General features: G+C 41.3%; 1 protein-coding gene across 11 annotated transcripts; it reads left to right on the top strand.

Annotated features, from left to right (window-relative positions):
• The first annotated feature begins 41 nt into the window (after positions 1-41).
• On the top strand, positions 42-19873 carry NFYA (nuclear transcription factor Y subunit alpha). 11 transcript variants are annotated; one of them, XM_073320302.1, is made up of 10 exons: positions 42-200; positions 4265-4384; positions 6199-6285; positions 8579-8725; positions 11164-11295; positions 12113-12218; positions 13088-13254; positions 14546-14719; positions 15139-15231; positions 16873-19873. In XM_073320302.1, the coding sequence occupies exons 2-10, from the start codon at positions 4310-4312 to the stop codon at positions 16924-16926; spliced, it is 1035 nt and encodes a 344-aa protein (XP_073176403.1). In that variant the 5' UTR covers positions 42-200; positions 4265-4309; the 3' UTR covers positions 16927-19873. The 11 variants fall into 11 exon arrangements, with proteins under 11 accessions (XP_073176403.1, XP_073176412.1, XP_073176411.1 ...); XM_073320301.1 differs by lacking the exon at positions 42-200 and adding an exon at positions 285-1360; XM_073320305.1 differs by lacking the exon at positions 42-200 and adding an exon at positions 286-1360 and having other exon boundaries at positions 6202-6285.
• The last annotated feature ends 545 nt before the right edge of the window (positions 19874-20418 follow it).

Here is a 20418-nt window from a genome sequence, read left to right as displayed (position 1 = left end):
TCTAGGTCGGGCCGGGTGGGCGTGTCCGGTCGAGGAGCGACGGGCGGAACTATTGGGCGCATGCGCCCTGAGTTCCGTCCTCTCTTTGTTCAGGGTTGGGCGCCATTTTGCGCGGAGGCTGAGTGGAGGCGCTGATTGGGTTTCGGGGGCCGGTGGCGGAGCCAATCAGAGCGGGACCCGAACCGGGGGAGCGAGGCACGGTGAGTGCGAGCAGCCAATATGGAGCCCCCGAGCGCCGGCCCTAGCGCCGGGATTGGCGGGGCCGAGTGACCAGTCAGGAGGCCGCTCGCAGGGCCGGCTGGCCGGGCACTGGGGGAGCGGAGGGACGGGGCTCGGCTGCTGGGCCTGGGGCGGTTGCGCCGCCTGCGGAGGGCCCGGGACGGGGCGTGGGGGGAGGGTAGCGGGGCCCGCCGCCCGGGCTGGAGGCGGCGGCCGGGCTCTGCCCCCGCGGGAGAGGGAGGCGCGCTCGCCCCGGCCCGCAGCGGGGCCCGGCCCGCAGCGGGGCCCGGCTCTGGGGCGTCCCCCAGGCCGGGGACCCTGTGCCCCGGGGAGCTCCGTGCAGCGAGAAGGGGCCGCCACGGAGGGAGCCGCCACTGCGCGGGCCCCGCCCTGGGCGAGCCGGGGAGGGGGCTCTGGCGGGTCCCCGCTGGCTTCCCTGGCACATGGGCCTCGGGGTGGGCGAGGGCCCGGGCCCCCCGGCCCCCGTCCTTCCCCCCTCGCGCAGCGGAGACCAGCTGCGTGTGCCCCCGCGGGGGAGAGCTACTGAGCCGGCTGCAGCCCGCGCCTGGGCGGGGGGAGCGGCCAGGGTTTCCCCTCCCCCGTGCAGCTGTGGCCAGCATGAGGGGCACGACCCTGTGTGCATCCCGCCTCCCCAGGGGGGTAGGAGCCTGCGTGCACCCCATCCCCGACCCCACAGTACAGAGCAGCCCGACCCGCGTTCCCCGAGGAGAACAGCCGTGCAGCGAAAAAAGCTGGGCTGAGCAGTTAGGTGTTTGTCTCCCTCTGCCCCATAGAGGGGCTCCCCTGCCCTTTCCCTCCCCTCATCAGCGCTGAGCGCTCTGCGGGCTAAGAAAATCCTGCTGTCGGCAGCTCACCACAGTTAAAAGCCCATTCTAGACAAATGGCACATAATGCTCAACTGGACTGAAAACCTCTGGAGGTGCACCCGGACTTGCAGGTTCCGTACGAGGTTAATCATGAAAACTGGCCACCGTGTCTCTCTCCATTGCTGCAGAATAACACAAGATGACTCTCCTGAGCTGCTATTTTTGGCTGAATTCTTTCTTTGACTTTCACTGATGCACTTTGGAGAGAGTGGATGTGATTAGTCATGTATGTTCTCACTGAAGTAGAGGATGAGGTATAATTGCTTTCATCAATTCATTTCATTTCACTTAAACCATGTTGACGCTAGAAACTTTGGCTGGTATGGTAATGTGGCTTAGGTGTGGTGGGGGGCTTTTTAAGCAACATTTTTATATGGGCAAACATCCTAGTGTAGATGCAGTTATATTGTCAAAATAACTTTTTGCCAGTATAGCTTATTTCATTCAGGGAACTGGCATATAAACTATACCAGCAAAAGTGTGCTTTTGCTGGTATACGCTGTATCTACACGAGGAGTGTCTGCTTGTATAGTTATACCAACAAACTGTTTCTAGTGTAGAAAATAACTTAGTCTCAAGTTATACAGGATTTGTGACCAGTCAGGCCAACAGTTTGAAGGAGGCACATGCAGCGTAATACAGAATCATTAATTTTTAAAAATTAATTCTGGTTTGCAAAAATTCTCTCTGTTCCTTATGAGGCAACAAAATGTTAAATGAGTGTCTATGGATAAATAAGCTGTATTTAAAAAACAAAAAAAAGTAGTCTTCCCCCCCCCCCCCGCTGCTTCCCCTCCTCAGTAGATCTTTTGTCCCCACCATTGGTTGAGTCATGATCCTGCATGTCTAAAACCTCATTCTCTTCTCTTATTCTGACCCCCAAAAAAGCTGGATTGAGAAGAAATTTCCCAGAACTTTAGGTATAGAAGAAGGGGCCTGGCATTTGGATCTTAGAGTATAATAGGTCTCTGCTTAAAGGTTGTTTGTAGAGTAGAGGAAACCAAGGAACTTCTTGTGAGTATGTGCTTGGCTTACGCTTGGTTTATGTGCTATATAACAGGCAGGCACTCACTGCTGAAATACCACCTTGAAGGATGGAATGTGGGAGCTGTTTCATGTGATACTGCACAAGCATTTAGGACAGAAGTGAAGAATACTGTATGCAGTTGAAACTAGAGGGAAAACTTTTGGTAGGCAGAATGTAACTAGATGAGTAAATCAACTACAAATTCATTTTAGTATCAGTATTAATGATTATACTCTTGCAAAAGGGGATGGGAATTTTTTCTGGCCACGTAATCAGGATTTCAGCATTACATTTTAAGCAGAAGACAGGTTTAAATGGTCTTTGAAGTCACGTACCACTGGTCATGTTGCCACCACCACTTCCTGCAATATCCTGGATTTTCCTTAGTTTTCTGTCCAAGATACTTATCAAGCCTGGCCCTGCTTAGTTCATGAGATCAGAAAAGCACACAGCCTGCGGTGGTCTGACTTAGGTCCTCATTTTAAAGTGTTCAGCTATGTGTTCGCTGGGCTTTCTAAAATGCAACCATATTTATGTCTAGTTTTGAAAACCATGCCAAAATTCACTCTTATTCTGCTGGGCCATGAAAAACACTATTGATCCAAAGAAGATCTCTGAGTATTTTGAAAGCTTGTCTATTTCACCAATAGAAGTTGGCCCCTTAAAAGATTTTACCTCACCCACCTTTTCTCTCTAACTGGGTCAGGGACAGATAAAGTTACAGTTGCAGCAAAATGTTGTATCTTTCTGTGCTATGACTCAGATTTTTGCTCTGGTCAGAGGGACTAGTGTTATTTCTTAATTCCAAGCAAAGCTTTTGGCAGAGGGAATAAGCAAATTGTTACCACATTTAGACCATGTAGTCTGTCTGGTGCATACTGCACATAGTTTTTTTGTTGGCCTGATGCAACAAGGTGGGGGGGTTAATATCTTTTCTTGGACCAACTTCTGTTTAGTGAAAGAGACAAGCTTTTGAGCTTAAATGGAGCTTTTCTTCAGATCTGGAATCTAACTAAAGTTCCCAGACCTAAAGAAGAGCTCTGTGTATCTCAAAAGCGTCTCTGTCTTGCCAACAGAAGTTGGTCCAATAAAATACATTACTTTACCCACCTTGTCTCTTACATTACGGAGCCAGTTGAAGTCAGTGGGTGTTGTGACTAAATCCTGTGCAGATATCAAATCTAATTCCTTTATTTTTCTTTTTAAAGTTGCTGAAAAATTTAGGGTGGCTATGAAACTGGATAGTAGTGACTTGTTCAATGGTAGAGTAGAACAAATGCTTCATTACAAGTGAAGATCAGAATTCTTCATTTGCTAATCAACTAGGAAAGGAAGAAATGGAGATGAGAATAAAGAGAGCTGTGGAACGAATGGTTTTACTTCAGCATTTTCTCCCCTGTGCATTGGAGTGAGGGATCAGGAATAGGAAAGCTATGGGAGAACCAGTCTGTTTTCAAGTTAAAAGAGAAGCAGGAAAAGAAATGGGGAGAACTGTTCATTCCTAAGAGCACAGGGTATTTTAGCCCCTCATGTTACATCATCTTCTAACTGAAAATCTATGAAATTCTTGAGATGTAGCTTGGTGGTCAGGTGATGATTACAGTGAACTCTTCTGCACTGCAATGTTTTATTTATTAATTAGTGTATATTACGGTAGTGCATTGAGGACCCAAATGAGATTGAGTTCCCCATGCGCAAAGTGCTATCTATACAAATAGTAAGGTACAGTCCCTGGCCAAGAGTTTACAATCTAAATTGACAAGACAGACAAATGGTAGTAGGGGAAACAGAGGCATGGGAGAGGTGGAATAATTTGCCCAAGATCAGCAGCAGAACTGGGAATAGAACCCTGTTCTCCTGAATCCCAGTCTGGTTCCCAAGCCGTTGGACGATGCTGCCTCTTTTTACACACGAGTTTTAGGAAAATACGTAATTTTCACATTAAAATATGTGGTCTCTTACTACAAATGAAAATGACGCAATGTAGGTCCTTTACTTGAAACAATGATGTTCTTACTGTTAAGGCGTGTCATCTAAATGTCATTAGATGGCTTGTTTTCCAGTTGCTGTAAACTGATTCTGATCTTGAGCCATTGGGGCAGTAATGATGCATTTTTTATTGTCTTGTCAGATATCCAGACAGGTGCATTGGGTACAAGATTGGAACTGAGACACTATGGAGCAGTACACAGCAAACAGCAACAGTTCCACAGAACAGATTGTTGTGCAAGCTGGACAGATTCAGCAGCAGGTATGGAAAAATTCTCTTAAAGGGTGAGCTAGAGGTCCTGATATTTGTTACAAGGCGTGTCATGCTCGCTACAGTTTGACCGGGGCATCAAGATGCTGTGTGAGATTGACTGGATGCATGGCTGGTTGACTGTCTTATCCCTTGCTCAGCAGTTTCATTGTATCATTGGAGTGTGCTTGAATATTAGCAATTGTAATCTATATTAAATAAAATAATAGAAACAACTGATACATACAATGCAAAGCTGAATTAGATTAGGGACTTTATCCTTAAATTCTGACATGAACAAAAATAATAAAAATTTAAGATCTTAAATGAAACAAAATGTAAATTTGAGCACTGAATGTCCACAAACAGGTATTTATCTTCAAGGGTTGAAATAGGATTGTCTCAAGCAAACTTTGAGAATTTCTCTAGCTTTCCTTTCGCAATCATGTTCATGTGAATCAGTTTTCCTGGTCCCACTGAAAGATCAGGGTTACAAAGTAATTGCAACAAAGGTCTTTTGCTTTGTACTGGTCAAGCTGTCATTTGCTGGACTGTTTCTGTCTGAATCATTCCGCCAAACTTCTGGCTTGTGTACAGTAATGTTCAGGCATGTAGAGTTGCTTTTATGAAAGTGTTAAACATGCTTTTAAAATATTATCTTTACCTAGCCTCATATTGTGATGAATTTTCAAGCTGGTTATGTGGATTAGCTGTGTTGTTCAAGCCTTATTTGCTTGTGTTTGGGACAGTGGAAGTGAACTCTTTAGTTTGTTTCTGCTATGCACATGAGTGAGACAATATGAATTACGCTTTCAATTTAAAATAGCACTTTGTTGCTGGTTGTCAACCAGTGTAAATACCAGACACTTCAGGCCAGGCCCTACTTCCACTGTGGAAATTGACTTTGACTTCAGTGGGAACAGCGCGTGGCCCTTACAGAGACCATCACTAAGTTATAAAGAAAATAAATTGTGGAAAGTTGAGAGCCATGTAGCTGATGCTGATAGATGGCTAAAATCAGACACTTTTTGATTGGTAGATTGACATTTTGTAATTATAAAGATTTGTCATCTTTTGCCCTGTAACACTTTGCAAAAGGCAGTATGACCAAACCTTGACCTAGTTTTCATTTCTTGTATTGGTTTTCAAAGTTAATGTAGTACTGGTGGTTGTTTTGAAAAGGAATCCTTGAATGCTGGTTTTAACAAAACATGAATGGTTCAGTCTTAGTCTAATTCTCTGTGGATGGATGTCCATGTCTCACAAACCACTACTGCAGTTGGCACTGATTATTTTTGGGAATCTCTCCTAAGAGGTTAGAGATAAGACGGGTCATTAGAGATTAAACTATTCTCTTCAGATTGCCCCTCAAGCACATGGGCTGGGTATGTAAAACTTACTTTGCTGCTGTCCATGCTGTGCCTTTTCTGTTGCATAAAGGACTTTGGAGCCATTTATTTGAGAGTCGGGGTCTGACAGCAGACACACTTCTGTAATAACAAATACGCGCAATTAAAGGGAAAACACTTAAATAAACATGGGATAATTTTTAAAAAACAATATAGACTTCAAATTTTGAAAAATACTTTGACAGTGTCACTTGTGTTATGTTTTGTTGGTTGCTGACTCCTGCCAGTGAGCCCACATCGGGTTTGCTGGTATGCTCACATTATCTTAGGAAAGGAATGTTCAGCGTTCCTGTGTTCCAAGAACAAGTGATATGAGAACTTTAAGTTCTCCCTGTCCCATCGGTAAGGTTCTCTCTTGTCTCCAGCTCTGCATTTCCTTGTTGTTAAGTTTCAAGCTGTTCCTGTTCCTGTTCCCAGCAGCAGGGTGGCGTCACTGCTGTCCAGTTGCAGACAGAGGCCCAGGTGGCAACCGCCTCAGGCCAGCAGGTCCAGACCCTCCAGGTAGTGGTGATCTCTCTAATTGTGTCTATGTGCGCACTGCATGAACTTCCCCATCGCCTCGTCTCTCATGCTCTGTTCCTACCAGGGTTTGAAATAGGGACAGAATTAGTGGCCGTGTCATTGGTCTGTAGCAGCTGGGACATATGTCAACTGCAGTTTCATTCAATAAAAGGAATGAAGCGGTGAGAGCTGTCTGTTGGATCTAAAATGCATGCAGCGAAACCCTGATCCACTCATGAAAACTCTCTGCTGGTGTGATTATGAAGACTTTTTGTGTGGCTTCTCTGTGGAAAGAAGCCAAAGTGGGGTTGAAGAGAATTTTTTTTCTGACTAGAAACGAAAACTGAGGATTTTCTTGCCTGCTATGGGATTGAGATAATTACTGACCATGTATTTCTACTGTGACAACGCAAGCAGATCCATAAATTGCATCTTAATTACTACCAAAACCCACTACCAGTTGGGAAGGGATGCAGGTTATTTCAAACCCTGATTTCTGTTCATGTGAAATGTTCCGCATCTTACAAGGTTCATCTCATTGGTTTGTGTGACAGGTCTTTAAAGGGATGAAAAACCCCTTGATGGTAGATGTTACAAGATTGATACAGCGTTTTCTACCCATGTTGGGGGTCTTTGTGGAGGAGGGGGGGTCTTCCTCTTTTCTTTGGAGAAAAAATGTTCTGGATGGTCAGAATAGTCCTGCGAATAATGAAGTATATGCAGTGGTTTCCTGATGTGAGCTAAAATGTGAAAGAGGGTGAGCTGGTAGAATTGGCTTTCTTGAAGCTCAATTGTATCACAGTCCTATTGTGGAAAAGTTTTGCTTTTCATCTCTCCTTTTTCGCTTGCGTTTTTAAAAATACATTAACAAAAATCCTGGATTGATGATATCATTTTATTTCAATTTAAGCATATCTGCTAATTACTTTTTGCTGCTTTGTGGCTGATGTATGCATGCTTGCATCTCTTTCACTATATTGTAATGCATACTGTTCACTTCTCATTATTGAAAGTGTTTTTTTATATGTTGGGAACAGTGGGTGGAAGAGACTGAGTAGTAGGACTATCAGATGACTTAATGAAACCAGGATATCCTATTTGGGAGTTTGACTGCTGATACATACCTAGGGTTGCTGATGGGTGTGTCATTGTATAAGCCGCTAATGCATTTCAGCATATAGAAAGTGGAGCTCTTTCCTTTAAGGGACCTTACTATTTTAGATAGTTTCATAAATTCTGAAATTTTTTTTACTGATGATGATTCAGTCACAGATTGGTCTCCTGCACTGTAATTAGTTGAAAGCTGGGGGATAGAAGTGTCAAAAAAGAGAGATCTGGAGGTAGAAGTCAGAGGTGATGGTCATTGGCCTTTGAAAGCCCTTGAAGTTTCCATGTTAACTGAAATTAGAGTTCAGTGGTTGCTCTATTAGGCTTTTTCTTCCCCACTACGAAATATGTTAAGTGCAGTGAAGAATAATCCTGTTGTCCATTGCCTCCCACTCCAAGCTTAAGACCTAAAGATGTGGCTTTTATTCAGCTCTTCATCTGGCATATTTTTGGGGAGATGGCTTTTCTTCCTTGCTAGATAAATATAGCTGAATGGAGTTTTCCGTTGCCTTCCTTTCTCCCCAAGGCCTCTTCCCAAAGAATATTTGTAAGGGCCATTATGTCTGATCTAGAAACCTTCACCAGTCCAAGACTTGTTGGTTCACGTTTTCATCCACTCTTCCTTTCTGAGCCATACTTCCTGCTGGTACAAGTACAACTTCCCTTTATGATCACAAGAAGATGCTCCAAGAACATTGTATGCTATATCCGTCTGGAAATTAAGATGCAATGAGAATGTAATTTCTTGAACCCCACCTGCCAAGGTAGCTTTATATTGGAGCCTTTACTCATCTGCATCATCTTAATGAAATACAAAAACTTATTGTGGATTGTGAGCTCTTTTTTGAAAGGTTCCAGTTCTCAGGCTGTCTATATTAGTGTAGGCACAATTTAGCCAGATGAATATATAAATATTGTACATGCTTTATTGTATCTGGACTTTGTGTTTTTTGATTAGGCAGTAGCAGAAAAGGACAACTTACTAAATTCTGCAACGCAAGATGGAGACACTTAGAAATTTTGGTTGTTGGAAGTTGTGCATAAAAACAATTTAGAGACTATTATTTAGTTTTCATGGCCCTTCCACTGAAATAAATAAACATTTAGCCCTTTATTTATCAGTTTCACTTAAGGTTTTTTTGTCATCTGACTTTGTTTCATTGTTTTGTTTGTTTCTTCGCTTCTCTAGGTCCAGGGTCAGCCATTAATGGTACAAGTAAGTGGAGGTCAGCTGATCACATCAACCGGCCAGCCGATCATGGTGCAAGCTGTGCCCGGGGGTCAGGGCCAGACCATCATGCAAGTCCCAGTTTCTGGATCGCAAGGATTGCAGCAGGTCAGTATACTCTAATTTCATTAATCATAATGGTCAAGGAATGAACTATGGCTGTCACAGGGAAGATCATAAGCTAGTGTAAATTGTCATTGCTTCTTTGAAGTCAAGGGAACCATGACAACTTATACCAGCTGAGGATCTGCCCCAGTGAGCATTGTATGAATCACTGTGACAGTTTTTGAGGTGCCCAGGACTGAGAGTCTCCTTGTTACATCTCCCTCTCTCTAGCGAGAGGAAGAATTGAATGTGCTTAACTTGTGCCAACTACCTGAAGCCTCCAGTCTGTTAGCCTCTAAATATTTTCCACAGGGCTATGCCAGCCCTTACTTTGCCATGCAGGTTAATAATAGGTGCACCCCAATCTCTGAGCCACTTTGAAGTGTTCCCCCTGTAGTGTGCAGCCCATTATTGACTGAACCCTGATAGTAGTTCCAGGTAAGCTGTCCCCCAAAGGCAACTGTGTACGGCTTGAATGATTTGACCCAGTGTCAGCTCTTCATATAATACTACAGCATGGAGTTATATTTTGTATTTATAGTGATGACTGTACATGAATTTATTATCAAGGATTAAATTTTAAGAGATAGTAAGTAAACATCATGGAAACCAGTTACGTATAAAACCAAGTCATCACTCACTTCCTAGAGATTAAACTTAATTTAGCAAGCTAAGGTTCTGTCTAAGGAAGTTTCTCACCCCAGATGTTTTCTGCAGCATTTCAACCAAGCCTGGTTGAGATCCCGTTTTCATGAATGTAGATGCACTGGCTGTATACTTCCCCAGGTGCAAGATAGTCTTTTTGCCTTCCCTTGTCTGCCCCAAAGTTCATTGTTTGCTCCTAGAGACAGGACAGCCCCCTGCAGTTCTGTCTCCAGTGTCTTGTGTTCCTGTTGACTTCATATCTAAAAGGAGTTTCCATTGTGTTGGCTTCCAGTGGTTAATTTATATTTGACAGAGAAATATACTCTTACCTCCTTTCTTGAAGAAACCTATTTTTCTCTTTGGTCAGTGACGGACTTCAAAACATATTTTCAATGTGTATACACAACTCCTTAAATATCATTCGTACATATGTCATGCAATGATTATGAGGATCAGTATGACATAAACGTTTTATTAGAGACCTCACATGCCATTCTTTATGGATAAATACTATGAAAGCAGGTGCTAGGTGTAAGTGCATTTGTCAGTCGTGTTAGGAATTGCTGTTACATAATAGTGAACTCTTTGTCAGCTGTCCCCCATGAGGCTCTGTGTCACAACCAAATTTTAAAAGTGAAGCTTCTTCTCTATTTCAAGTATATTTCCAATGGGTGCTACAAATATACTCAGCACAGTCCCCTGAAATGCAGCCAGAGCTTTTTCTGGTTCTTGGCAGCTGTAACACACAGCAGTTCCATGCCTACTCATGTGCTTGTCCCATAAAAATATAGAATTCCTTGAAAATGCTTCAGGACTAACATGAAGTTCAGTTATTCCGATGTATGAAGGCTGGAGGAGAATTTAAAACCTCTGGCTTCCCAGAGAGTAATAGTACTTGGTGGGATAGGATTATTTTTCAGTAATACACGTTGGATAGAACTATCATTTGGTTTTAGGCACGGCCTCGGTAAGTGTTCCTCAAAAACAAAGGGTGGAAAAGTTAAGCAACTCATGCAAAAGATGTTCCTCTGTTTGTGTGGTCTGGTGGTTAGAGCATGGGGGTTGTGAGTCTGACATTGCAGAATTTTTGTCTGTGCCATGCCACTAACTTGCTGTGTTGGTGAGGTTATTTAGTGACTTGTGAAATACTTCCGTATACTTGGCTGAAAGGCACTATTTATTAGGAAAACACTTACCATTCCTCATTGTAACATACTCTATACAGCCTATATATTTGAAGAAAGTGTGTAATTGGGATTTTCAGCAATGGGGGCTGACGGTATTCCAGTTTATCCTGAGAGGTGCACCAAGAGGGGTGGAAAGTATCTCTTCTCTGCAAGGTTAGTCTTACACTTTTGTAAATACCAGGCTACTTTTATGTGCTTGATAATTAGCACTTGTAATACTTTACAGCTATCTTAATAAACCCATAAAGTCCCATTCCTCCTGTGATTTAGGTAAGTATTATCCCTAGTCTCATGCTCAAAGCTAGTGTATTTCTCTCTCTGATTATGCCGTATTTAGTAAACAGGGGAGAGCTGACAGGGCATGATGACATGAGCATGTATATTTGCTTCTTTCGGCTTAGTCTTATCCTCCCTTGCATTAGTGATTACTATGTCACAGGGCAGGAATAAATTAAAACAAACCCTCTCCATTAAAAGAGGAAAGTTAGTGGGGTTTTTCCCCAATGGCTGCAGTAGATGACTATTGGAAGATGATTTGATAATGCTGAGGCCAAAGGGAAAAAACTAACAGGTTTAGTTAATGTTCCTTTCTGACTCTTCCTTCCACAGATTCAGTTGGTCCAGCCAGGTCAGATTCAGATTCAAGGTGGGCAGGCTGTGCAGGTGCAGGGTCAACAGGGCCAGACCCAGCAGATCATTATTCAGCAGCCACAGACTGCAGTTACTGCTGGCCAGACACAGGTAACTGCACCAGCATGAAAAGGATTTGTAATGGGCTCTCAATAAGGGAGAAAATGTTAGAAAGTTAGTTTCCAGAACCATCTGATATTGAAATAAATAAGTAAATTCACCTTTTATGCTATTTTCTTTTTTGCAAATCGCTTTGCTGGGACAGAATAACCGTATTTGTCACTTAGTTTCACCAACTGGTTCTTATTTGTACATTATTGATTTGGGATTTCCTGAATGGGAATGTGTAAAATGAAAAGTACTGTTGAATTTAACATTCCTCACCCCAAAAAATTTTCAAAAGTTATAGTTACATTTGACTTTTGTGAAATCCTTTTTTATTTAGGAACAGGGTTTTTTTGTTACTGTTACTTGAGTATCCGTTTAACATGTTGATCATGAAATATGAGACCTAGATCTTTTAAAAAAAAAAAATACTCCCAGAGTATTAAAAATATTTGTGTATCTAGAACTGCCCTTTTAAAACTCTGTGATGTCTCTTGTGAACTTTTGAAAAACTTGCGGTTGCTACTACTATTACACAATAATATCACAAGAAGTTCTTGATGCATCTACGGATTTGATCAGTTAATTTAGTCCCCCATTTCTCTTGTTCCTTACAACAAATTTAAGTACAAGTTTTGTATATATTTTAAGTATCTTTTACTCTTCAGTTGAAATTGGCGTGTAAATACACAGTTCTATTCTGAGTATTCGTAATAAAATCAAAGGAGACTCACGTTTTCGGGTTCAATATGGATATTAACAGGGATGGAAATCTTTAACTTCTCAGCATTTTGTAATTTGTGATGATCTTTGTTCCATTTAGACCCAGCAGCAGATAGCAGTTCAAGGGCAGCAGGTGGCACAGACAGCAGAAGGCCAGACCATTGTCTATCAGCCTGTTAATGCTGATGGAACTATCCTTCAACAAGGTGTGAACTTTGGCTTATAAAGGGCAGCGCATTCTCTTAAGTTACAGTTGAAAGTTTCCAGAGAGACGCATACCATTTCATTTCTTCTTGGCTGCTTAGTGTTGAGAAGCACCGTGACGATTGGAAGAGCAAAAGTTTTTGTTCCTCTTCCTTCTGTCTGTCTTTAGAGTTGGAATTGTAGGTTTTTACTACTCTTGACATCAGTAAGATTTTTTTTCTGATGTGCCTTATATTGCTGGTAACAGAATGTGTTGTACCAGCTGTGATGCAAAGAGTTTGAAACGTACAAATAAGTGCAGGAGATTTTTTTTTCACATTGACCATATAGATTCACATTTGTAGAGCTATCTTTTTAAATAGCTACAGAAATCCTTTTTCCCAGACCACAGTGAAGCAGATAAATTAATCCTCCCCTCCCCAGCCCTTTGCAGGGCTGGTTACTAGGAATCTGCAAATATAAATGTAAAGCTCTTTGGTGTGGAAAGTGCAAATGGGATTATGGAATAAGACTCAGTTCTTCACTTGCAGGTTTAATGTTTAAATAGAATGTGAGCTTTGGGTTCCTGACAAATTGTCAGGAGAGTGCAAGCATCTACATTTCCTTTTTGAGCTTGCAGAGAAATGGCTTCACATTTGGGCTGTGACTCCAATGTATGTGACAAATAAACATGTTGAAAAGTTGAGTGCATTTGTATATTAAGGACAGATGATGGGATTTGGTTAGTAGTTTGCTTGTAACATTTTTTTGCCATCCTCTTGTACGTTATGCAAGAGCGAGTGAATGAAAATAGAAGTGGGACTAATTGTGTTCCCTTCGTTCTTTCTGTGTGCGTGTTTTTGTTTTTGTTTTGTGTTTTATTTTCTTAAAGTTACAGTCCCTGTTACAGGCATGATCACCATCCCAGCAGCCAGTTTGGCAGGAGCACAAATTGTCCAGGCAGGAGCCAACACCAATACAACTAGCAGTGGGCAAGGAACTGTAACTGTGACGCTACCAGTTGCTGGAAATGTGGTCAATTCAGGTGGAATGGTTATGGTACGTATGGAATTTCCAAGTTTTTTCACTTTTTTTGTCATTTTACAGGTTAAAGTTTTCTGTCTTCGAACTGCGGCTTGAGATTCATGTTAGCTTCACCTAATATGCTCAGTCTTCTCAGAAATTAGTTGTAATTAGGACTTCCTATTGGTTTAATAAGGATTTAAAATTGGAGTAAATAATTGTACTGTTGAATCTGTATGGCAAATTATTACATAGGTCATGCTTCCTCTTCTGATAACTCTCCTTTTTTAAAAAACTGGAATAAATAGATTGTAATGTTTAATCTAGGAGTAGTCCTAGCCATTTTGCTGGCCAGGGCAGAAAACATTTTCATTGCGCCCACCAGCCTGAGTGGCTGAACAAAAAAAACCCGAAAGCCCAAAGCCAAAACAAAAAAAACCCCACCAGCCAGCCAATCAGAACATAGCACGCACGCACACGAGGTATGGGGTCCCCTAGAAGTTGGCCGCCTTACTCATCTAGCTGTAGAACCATCCCGGATTTAATTTCTGTGGGGAGTTATTACATAGATCATGCTTCCTCTCCCCTATAATTTTATTATTGAATTCAAAGAAGTTCAAAATTTTAATATAAAGGAACTTTTATTAGAGATGCATACAAATTTGAAGAGTTCAAGCAAAAACATGCTATTCTTCAGTATCCCATAGATGTTTTTTTCTGGTAAATAAGTGCTTTGTTCTGCTCATGCTATTACTGCATTTGTGCTGAGATTCCCTCTTGGCTTGTGTTTTACTGTTCAGCTCCATTAGATGGCAGCAGACATTTTATAAGTAGCACTTGTTTAATAAACATACAGAAATAGTTAGACAAGTAGAACATACACTAATAAAATACAAATAGAAGAGATGAGTATAATACATTACGTTGTACAGGAAAACGACGTGCAGCTTTCTTAAAAAAAAATCTGGTTATGTAGGAATCTGAACAGGTTTTCATATCGTTGTCATGTAAATGTCAGGTACAAAACAATCAGTACAAAAGTGAACATTTGTTTAGAGAAACTTTACACAGTAATATTTATTTACATTTAGCTTTTTATACAAACAACAAAATATCAGAAACATTGGCAATGTGTAACTGACAGTTTGTTGAGTGGTGTGCAGTTGACTTGATACTCTGTCACTTTGGAGCAGACACAATTGTTTTTAAGACCATGCATCTTTTCAGTTACTTCTACATTAATATTTTTGGACTGATCGTATCTCCTTTTGTGTATGTAGCTTCTGCTGTGAACTGTATGCATATGAGAGTGTTCTTCTTTACACAGATGGTACCAGGGGCTGGATCAGTACCAGCTATTCAGAGGATTCCATTGCCAGGGGCAGAGATGCTTGAAGAGGAGCCTCTCTATGTAAATGCCAAGCAGTACCATCGAATCCTGAAGAGGAGGCAGGCACGAGCCAAGCTGGAAGCTGAGGGGAAAATCCCCAAAGAGAGGAGGGTGAGTATATAATCCAAGGTTACTTTTTAGACACAGTGTGGAGGAATGACATTGCATTATAAGGGTATAGAAGACATTTTGGGTGATATGGAGAACATTGGAGTTGATTCTAATAGACTTTTTCCTGCCTTGTGCAACATACATATGTCTGTCTCACTGATGGGTATTCCTCGTCACATTTTGTCTTTGACAGGCATCAGAGCCATTTCTGAGTCCATGTGTTGCAATCCTATTTACTTCCTTGGCTCTTAATTGTTGAAAGTATATGTGGTTGTATTGTAACTGGCGAGTACACTGACTTTCCTCAAAGGCACTTTGTTTTTCATTAGAAAGACCTGGTTCTGAGTGCTCAGCTGCAGTAATAATACTGAGCTAGAAAGCATTGAATGGTTCCTGGCTATTTTTTTTTATTGTTGCAGAAATACTTGCATGAGTCTAGACATCGTCATGCCATGGCTAGGAAACGGGGAGAAGGTGGGCGTTTTTTCTCACCGAAGGAAAAGGATATGCAGGTGAGAAAAACCTTTGCTTCCAGCTATGTTCTTTGTATGGCTGAAATTTGCACATGCCTTCTGAGTAGCCCTCTGCTGCTTTCCTGACCTTGTTGGGCTAAGCCCATGGCCTTTGTCCTCTTTCCCCAATCCGCATTTCAGGCTTTATGTGGAAAGTCTCCTATCTCACTTACTGTATAGAACAGGTCCTCAGTAGCTAGGCCATAGTAATCTTAATATAAACCTGTATTCAAGTTTGTTTTATAAATGGAGAGAAGTGTAATAGCTGTATTTGTTTGCCTGTACAGAAAGATGCAGTCAGCTGCTCCTTTTGTCAGCTGCCTCAAGAGGGTAGTGAAAGATGGATGAAAGTCAAGGAGCACGCAGTGTGAAATTCAGAAGTGGGCATGTTCGGCTCTTTTTATTTTTAAAATTACAGCTTTAATATTTCACACTTGTTTTAAATGAAGTGAAAGGAGCAGGAGAGGCTTTCAGAAAAGTGAATATAATAGGGTAGAAAATAGAAAGCACCGTTGCCTTTTACAGCATCGAGGTAGCAGCATATCTTTAATCTAAGAGATCCATTCTCTTTAGGGATAAGATACCTCTTTAGTACATACCAACTCCTTCCAAACCATGTCTCGTACATGATTGGCTTGAGTTGTGAGCTGTTGTCAAAGAACAGAGCTGGTTTGCTTGAAATTCATCTAATTTAGTACTGTAGTCTGGAATGTACTGTTTAAAAGTCATAATTCTCTATGATGTGTGATACAATGTTCTTGTCGTCTGTAAATTTATGCCTCTTCTATCCTAGTGTCCCTTGAAAATGTGAGGAAAATGTCTGTAGTAGAGAGAGGATTAATTTTCTGGGGATGGAATGAGTAATGCTGTCAACACTTTAAACTTAAAGGGATGTAGATATTACTCCTTAAGGGAGAAGGGGAGACGCGATTTAAGCTGTTAACTTAAGGCTCTCCTTCCTTAAGGAATATCTCTTTACTCCCAGGACCTAAAACTTCACTGTTTCCTCTGAATTAGAATCCCACATTCTAACTCAGTGGATTTCAACCTGTGGTCCATGGACCCCTGGGGGTCCACAGACTGTCTAAGATTTCCAAAGGGTTCTGCACCTCCATTTGACATTTTTTAGGGGTCCACAAATGGAAAAAGTTTGAAAATCACTGTTCTAACTGCATGCTTCATTTGCGTTCAACGGCTTTCTAAAGCCGCTTGAAGGTACAGTATCACTTGGCTTTGAATATTGGAGATTTTGGCAGGTCTCACACCTGTCTAACTATGGCAATAAAAGGTTGTTTGGCAAAGCTACTTTTGTTGTCTAAGGTTACTTATCTTTTCCCAATCATGCAGTCTTGCATTTACTACCGGAGATGTGCTGTTTGACTGGAAGAGTCTTGCAGAGTTAGTTTCTTAACCTGTAGGTTTTAATAACCCGCACCTCAGCTGGTGTAAACTGGGTTAGCTCCGCTGAAGTCAGTGATTTATACTAAGCTGAGTTTCTGGCTCAGTAACTCTTCATATATATTTTTTTCTTTTGGACAAAGGGAGATACTTGCCCTCGAGGATTGGCTGCTGTAGTAGAAGTACTTTGCTGTAAGGAAAATACTTTAGGGTCACAGTATTGTTTGTCTTTTGTATCTACAGGATCCAACTCAGGCAAATGAAGAAGCAATGACACAGATGATCAGAGTATCCTAACCACTGTCTGAAGGAAAAAGTAACCGAGCAAGTTTCCTGTCCCTGTGCAAGTGTGTCCTATCTTACCAGTGTATCAAGCAAACCTTCCAATGGGACAATCACCATATCTTAGCCTACCCTTTTCTATACAACAAAAACCACCTTTCCAGTAAGTGGTTTGTTTGGGATTTTAACTGCAGTGGACTCCGCAAATAGAAATTATAGGGACCTTTTTGGTATACCCATGTAATTCAACGCAGGGGTTTGAAAGTCTGACAACTCATGCCTTTTACATTTCTTGAATTAAGGTTGGCCAACTGCACAGTGCTTAGCAATAAGTCTGGCATGCTGAAGCAGGGCTAACTGAGACCATAGAGATCCATGGCCCTTCGGCAGAGGAGTAATCCAGTTTGTAGCAACCAGAGCTAACATGGCTACACCACAGTGCTTTGTTTTCCCAGTGGAGATTTGTTGTTTATATCCACTCCTCAGCTTTGGACTTCATTTACTGACAGCTGAACTGTTCACTTGTAGTTGCATTTGCCCTTCTGGAACTGTGTAACAGAACAGAAAGAGGTTCTCTAAGCGCCATCCTGTAAAAGTAAACAGCAAGCTCTTTTCTGGGAAAAGTTCAGCCATCTTGTCAAGTTGTTGTGAATATTGCAAGACCTTTACAAGAATTGAAATATTGTATATCTGTTCCAAGGAGTAAGATGGGAGTGGATCATTGACTCAGAGCTAAGTAGGGAAAACAACCTTGGCGCTGGTGGCATGTTGCTAGCAATGGATGCCTTGAAAGGAGAAATCCAGCTCCTGGGATAAAAATGAGTAAAAAAAAGTTTGAGATTCTCTTCTAAAAGAAGTTTAATGTTGGTTTTTACTCTGCCAGTGCAGAACTTGGTTACTCCAAGAGATGAAATCTGGAACCTCAGAATGGAGGGATTGACTATCTCCCACTGTGGTTGTTTGAGTGTGTTTTTAAATTGCAGATGGTTCTGTATGGTGCTTTGACCTTATTCAGGGCGAAGGATGGCTCCATCACAACTGGAGCAGAGGCCAGCTCAATTTGGTGCATTCTGGTCTAGCTCAAAGACTATTTATGCAGTGAGGGTAAATGTTGTCGATCCCTTCAGGCTTTTTATGAAATGTCCTCTTTTATAAACATGGCACTTAGAGAATGAAGGAGGAATCTTTGCTTTTTTTTAAGTAGAATCCCTTTTTTGTGACTTCTTTATATGGGCATCTGTTGAATACCTTTGTGATTAGCCACTCTTGGATTTTGAACTTGGTCCATCATCCTGGCTTTGAAATTTGGCAATGGGATCTGAGGTTTCTATAGCCTTCTAGCAGATTAAATTTAGCTGCCTATTTTCACTCCTACTTCATCCGCACTTAAGCTGATCCCCTTTACACATCTACGGTGCTCTGTGTTTTAAATCTTAAGACTGTATTGGGTCACCAGAATTAAGTGTGATGGGTGAGTCTGAATGATGAAAGCAGTGGAGAGGAGAGTCTTCATGGGTGAAGTAGTGAAAAAGGAGATTTGGAAAGGATAGGTAAATTTCAGGGGAGTCTGTCTTAAGGTAGCAGAGCAAGCACAGTTGTTTGGAGAATATGCCATATACCATCTCCTCAAATTGTGACAGGAGGAACACTCAAAGTAACAATTTAGTTGTGTAAACTGGAGGAAGAAAATCGGGTGGCAAACAGAGGAGAGGGATGGGTGAACAATGCCACCAGAAGACCCCTTTCCTTTGGATAAAAGGATACTAAACCTAAAATAGTAAAAACAGATGGGAGAGCATCAAAGAGATAAACAGAAAAGGGGGAAATGATTTATTTCAGTTTGTCAGCAGTCAGCCTGGAGGGGAGAGACTGCTTGACCAGATGCCAAGAGAACTGGAGTTCTTGGGCCAGCCACCTAGGAAGGTTCCCAAATTTCAGCCAGTAAAAATACAGGAAGGGAATTGCTACATTGGGATTTGTCTTTTGGCATGTAGACTATATTTTGTAATTAAAGATGATGATCTTTCCTACCTAGTTCAATGTTCCCCACCTCCATGGTTGACACGAACTAAAATTTGCAAGGAGCTGTGTTGTAGTTTGTTGGTTTTGTACACAGTTAAGGGATGACATGGAACCCTAGTTTCAATTCATGACATGCAAATAAAGGAATACATTATTTTTGTATTTTGTCTTAGGTTGTATTTGTTACTTACTTTTTGCATTTTCATTTTATTATTCAAAAAGCATTAGTTTGCCCCTTACATCGTTGGCATCTCTGGTTGGTTGCTCTGTCTTAAAATATTTTGGCCAATTAGAGTATGGTGCTTTTTTTTCTTCTTCTTCACTTGGCTACCATGAAACCCTTGCTTAACATTTTTGTCATGTCCCCTATTTCAGGAAATATCAAACTCTTTCCTAACGAAGGAACAGTAAATATTTTGCTTTGTTTGAATGAACACATTATTGTAAATACTTTTTAAGGGCATTTGTACATTTTGTCAGTCTGGGTTATCGATGCACGCTGGGTGGTGGGAAGAGTAGTTCCTTTCTGGATTAAGGAAGCCTCTCAGTCTTTCTGCTTTCATTTTACTACCAGTTTCTATCCCAGAGAATCTTCTCTAAAAGTTGGGAAGTTAGGGGAATGGAGGTTGTTGGTCTGATATCTGTATCTGCGTAATTAGCCCCAGTGTTTTTTTCTTTAAGAATTTATACAACTCTTCACAAAACATCTAGAACTTCTTCCAGATAACCCCCCCCAATAAATTCTCTGAGCCATAGTTGTAGAAGGTTTATAAAGACCTATGCATTTGTGCTACATAGATTTCTTGTAGGTAAGTTTTTATACAGTGGTGTGAAAGCCTGGGTGTTTGTGTCATACTTTTTCTTTGTTTTGGTTTTCCCGTATTCAGTGACACATTTCTGAAGGCCTTTGTTTGCTCAGTGAGATTGAAGATCTCAGCACCATGTTACAAAAAGATTCCAAGCTCTTTTTACAAATAAATTATAAAACTGGAGATGCTGTGAGATAAAAGCCTGTAGTAAGTGAATGTGAGCACTCTAGCTTGTGTATTGGCTAGATTTGGACATAAATTCCAGATTGGGGGCACAGTACAGTAGGACAGATCAGGATATAAGAAATAATGATGGGTATGAGGCAAACTTGATGCTTGGTGAGTTGACCCCTAAAGTATTGGAGCATTGAACCTATCAAAACCAGTTTTATACAAGTGTAGAATGGGTGTGGGAAATGATCCCTAAGTGAGGCTAAGTAGTTTCAAAGGCTTTTGCATGTTAAAAAAAAAAAAAAAAAAAGTCAGTTTCTTACTTTGTGAATGGGTGGGCGGGAGGTATTGAGATTTGTGTAACGTAAGGCAACGTTTGTAAATAGTTCAAAAGTTTATAATTTTTTTTATATGATGCATTTTTTCAAGTGTATTTTGTCTTTAATAGATGCAACTGTAAGTACTGTGTACACTATCCAGCGAATAAAAAATTTATAAACTCTGA

The sequence above is a fragment of the Lepidochelys kempii genome, chromosome 21 (assembly GCF_965140265.1).
Source record: "Lepidochelys kempii isolate rLepKem1 chromosome 21, rLepKem1.hap2, whole genome shotgun sequence".
Classification (NCBI taxonomy): Eukaryota; Metazoa; Chordata; order Testudines; family Cheloniidae; genus Lepidochelys; species Lepidochelys kempii.
This window is presented reverse-complemented; position numbering and strand designations above follow the sequence as displayed.

Coding starts and splice junctions, on each gene's coding strand:
- NFYA (XM_073320302.1), top strand. CDS start 4,310: ATGGAGCAGTACACAGCAAACAGCAACAGTTCCACAGAACAGATTGTT. Junction 6,286..8,578: donor AGGTCCAGACCCTCCAGGTA/GTGGTGATCTCT, acceptor TCGCTTCTCTAG/GTCCAGGGTCAGCCATTAAT. Junction 15,232..16,872: donor CGAAGGAAAAGGATATGCAG/GTGAGAAAAACC, acceptor TTGTATCTACAG/GATCCAACTCAGGCAAATGA.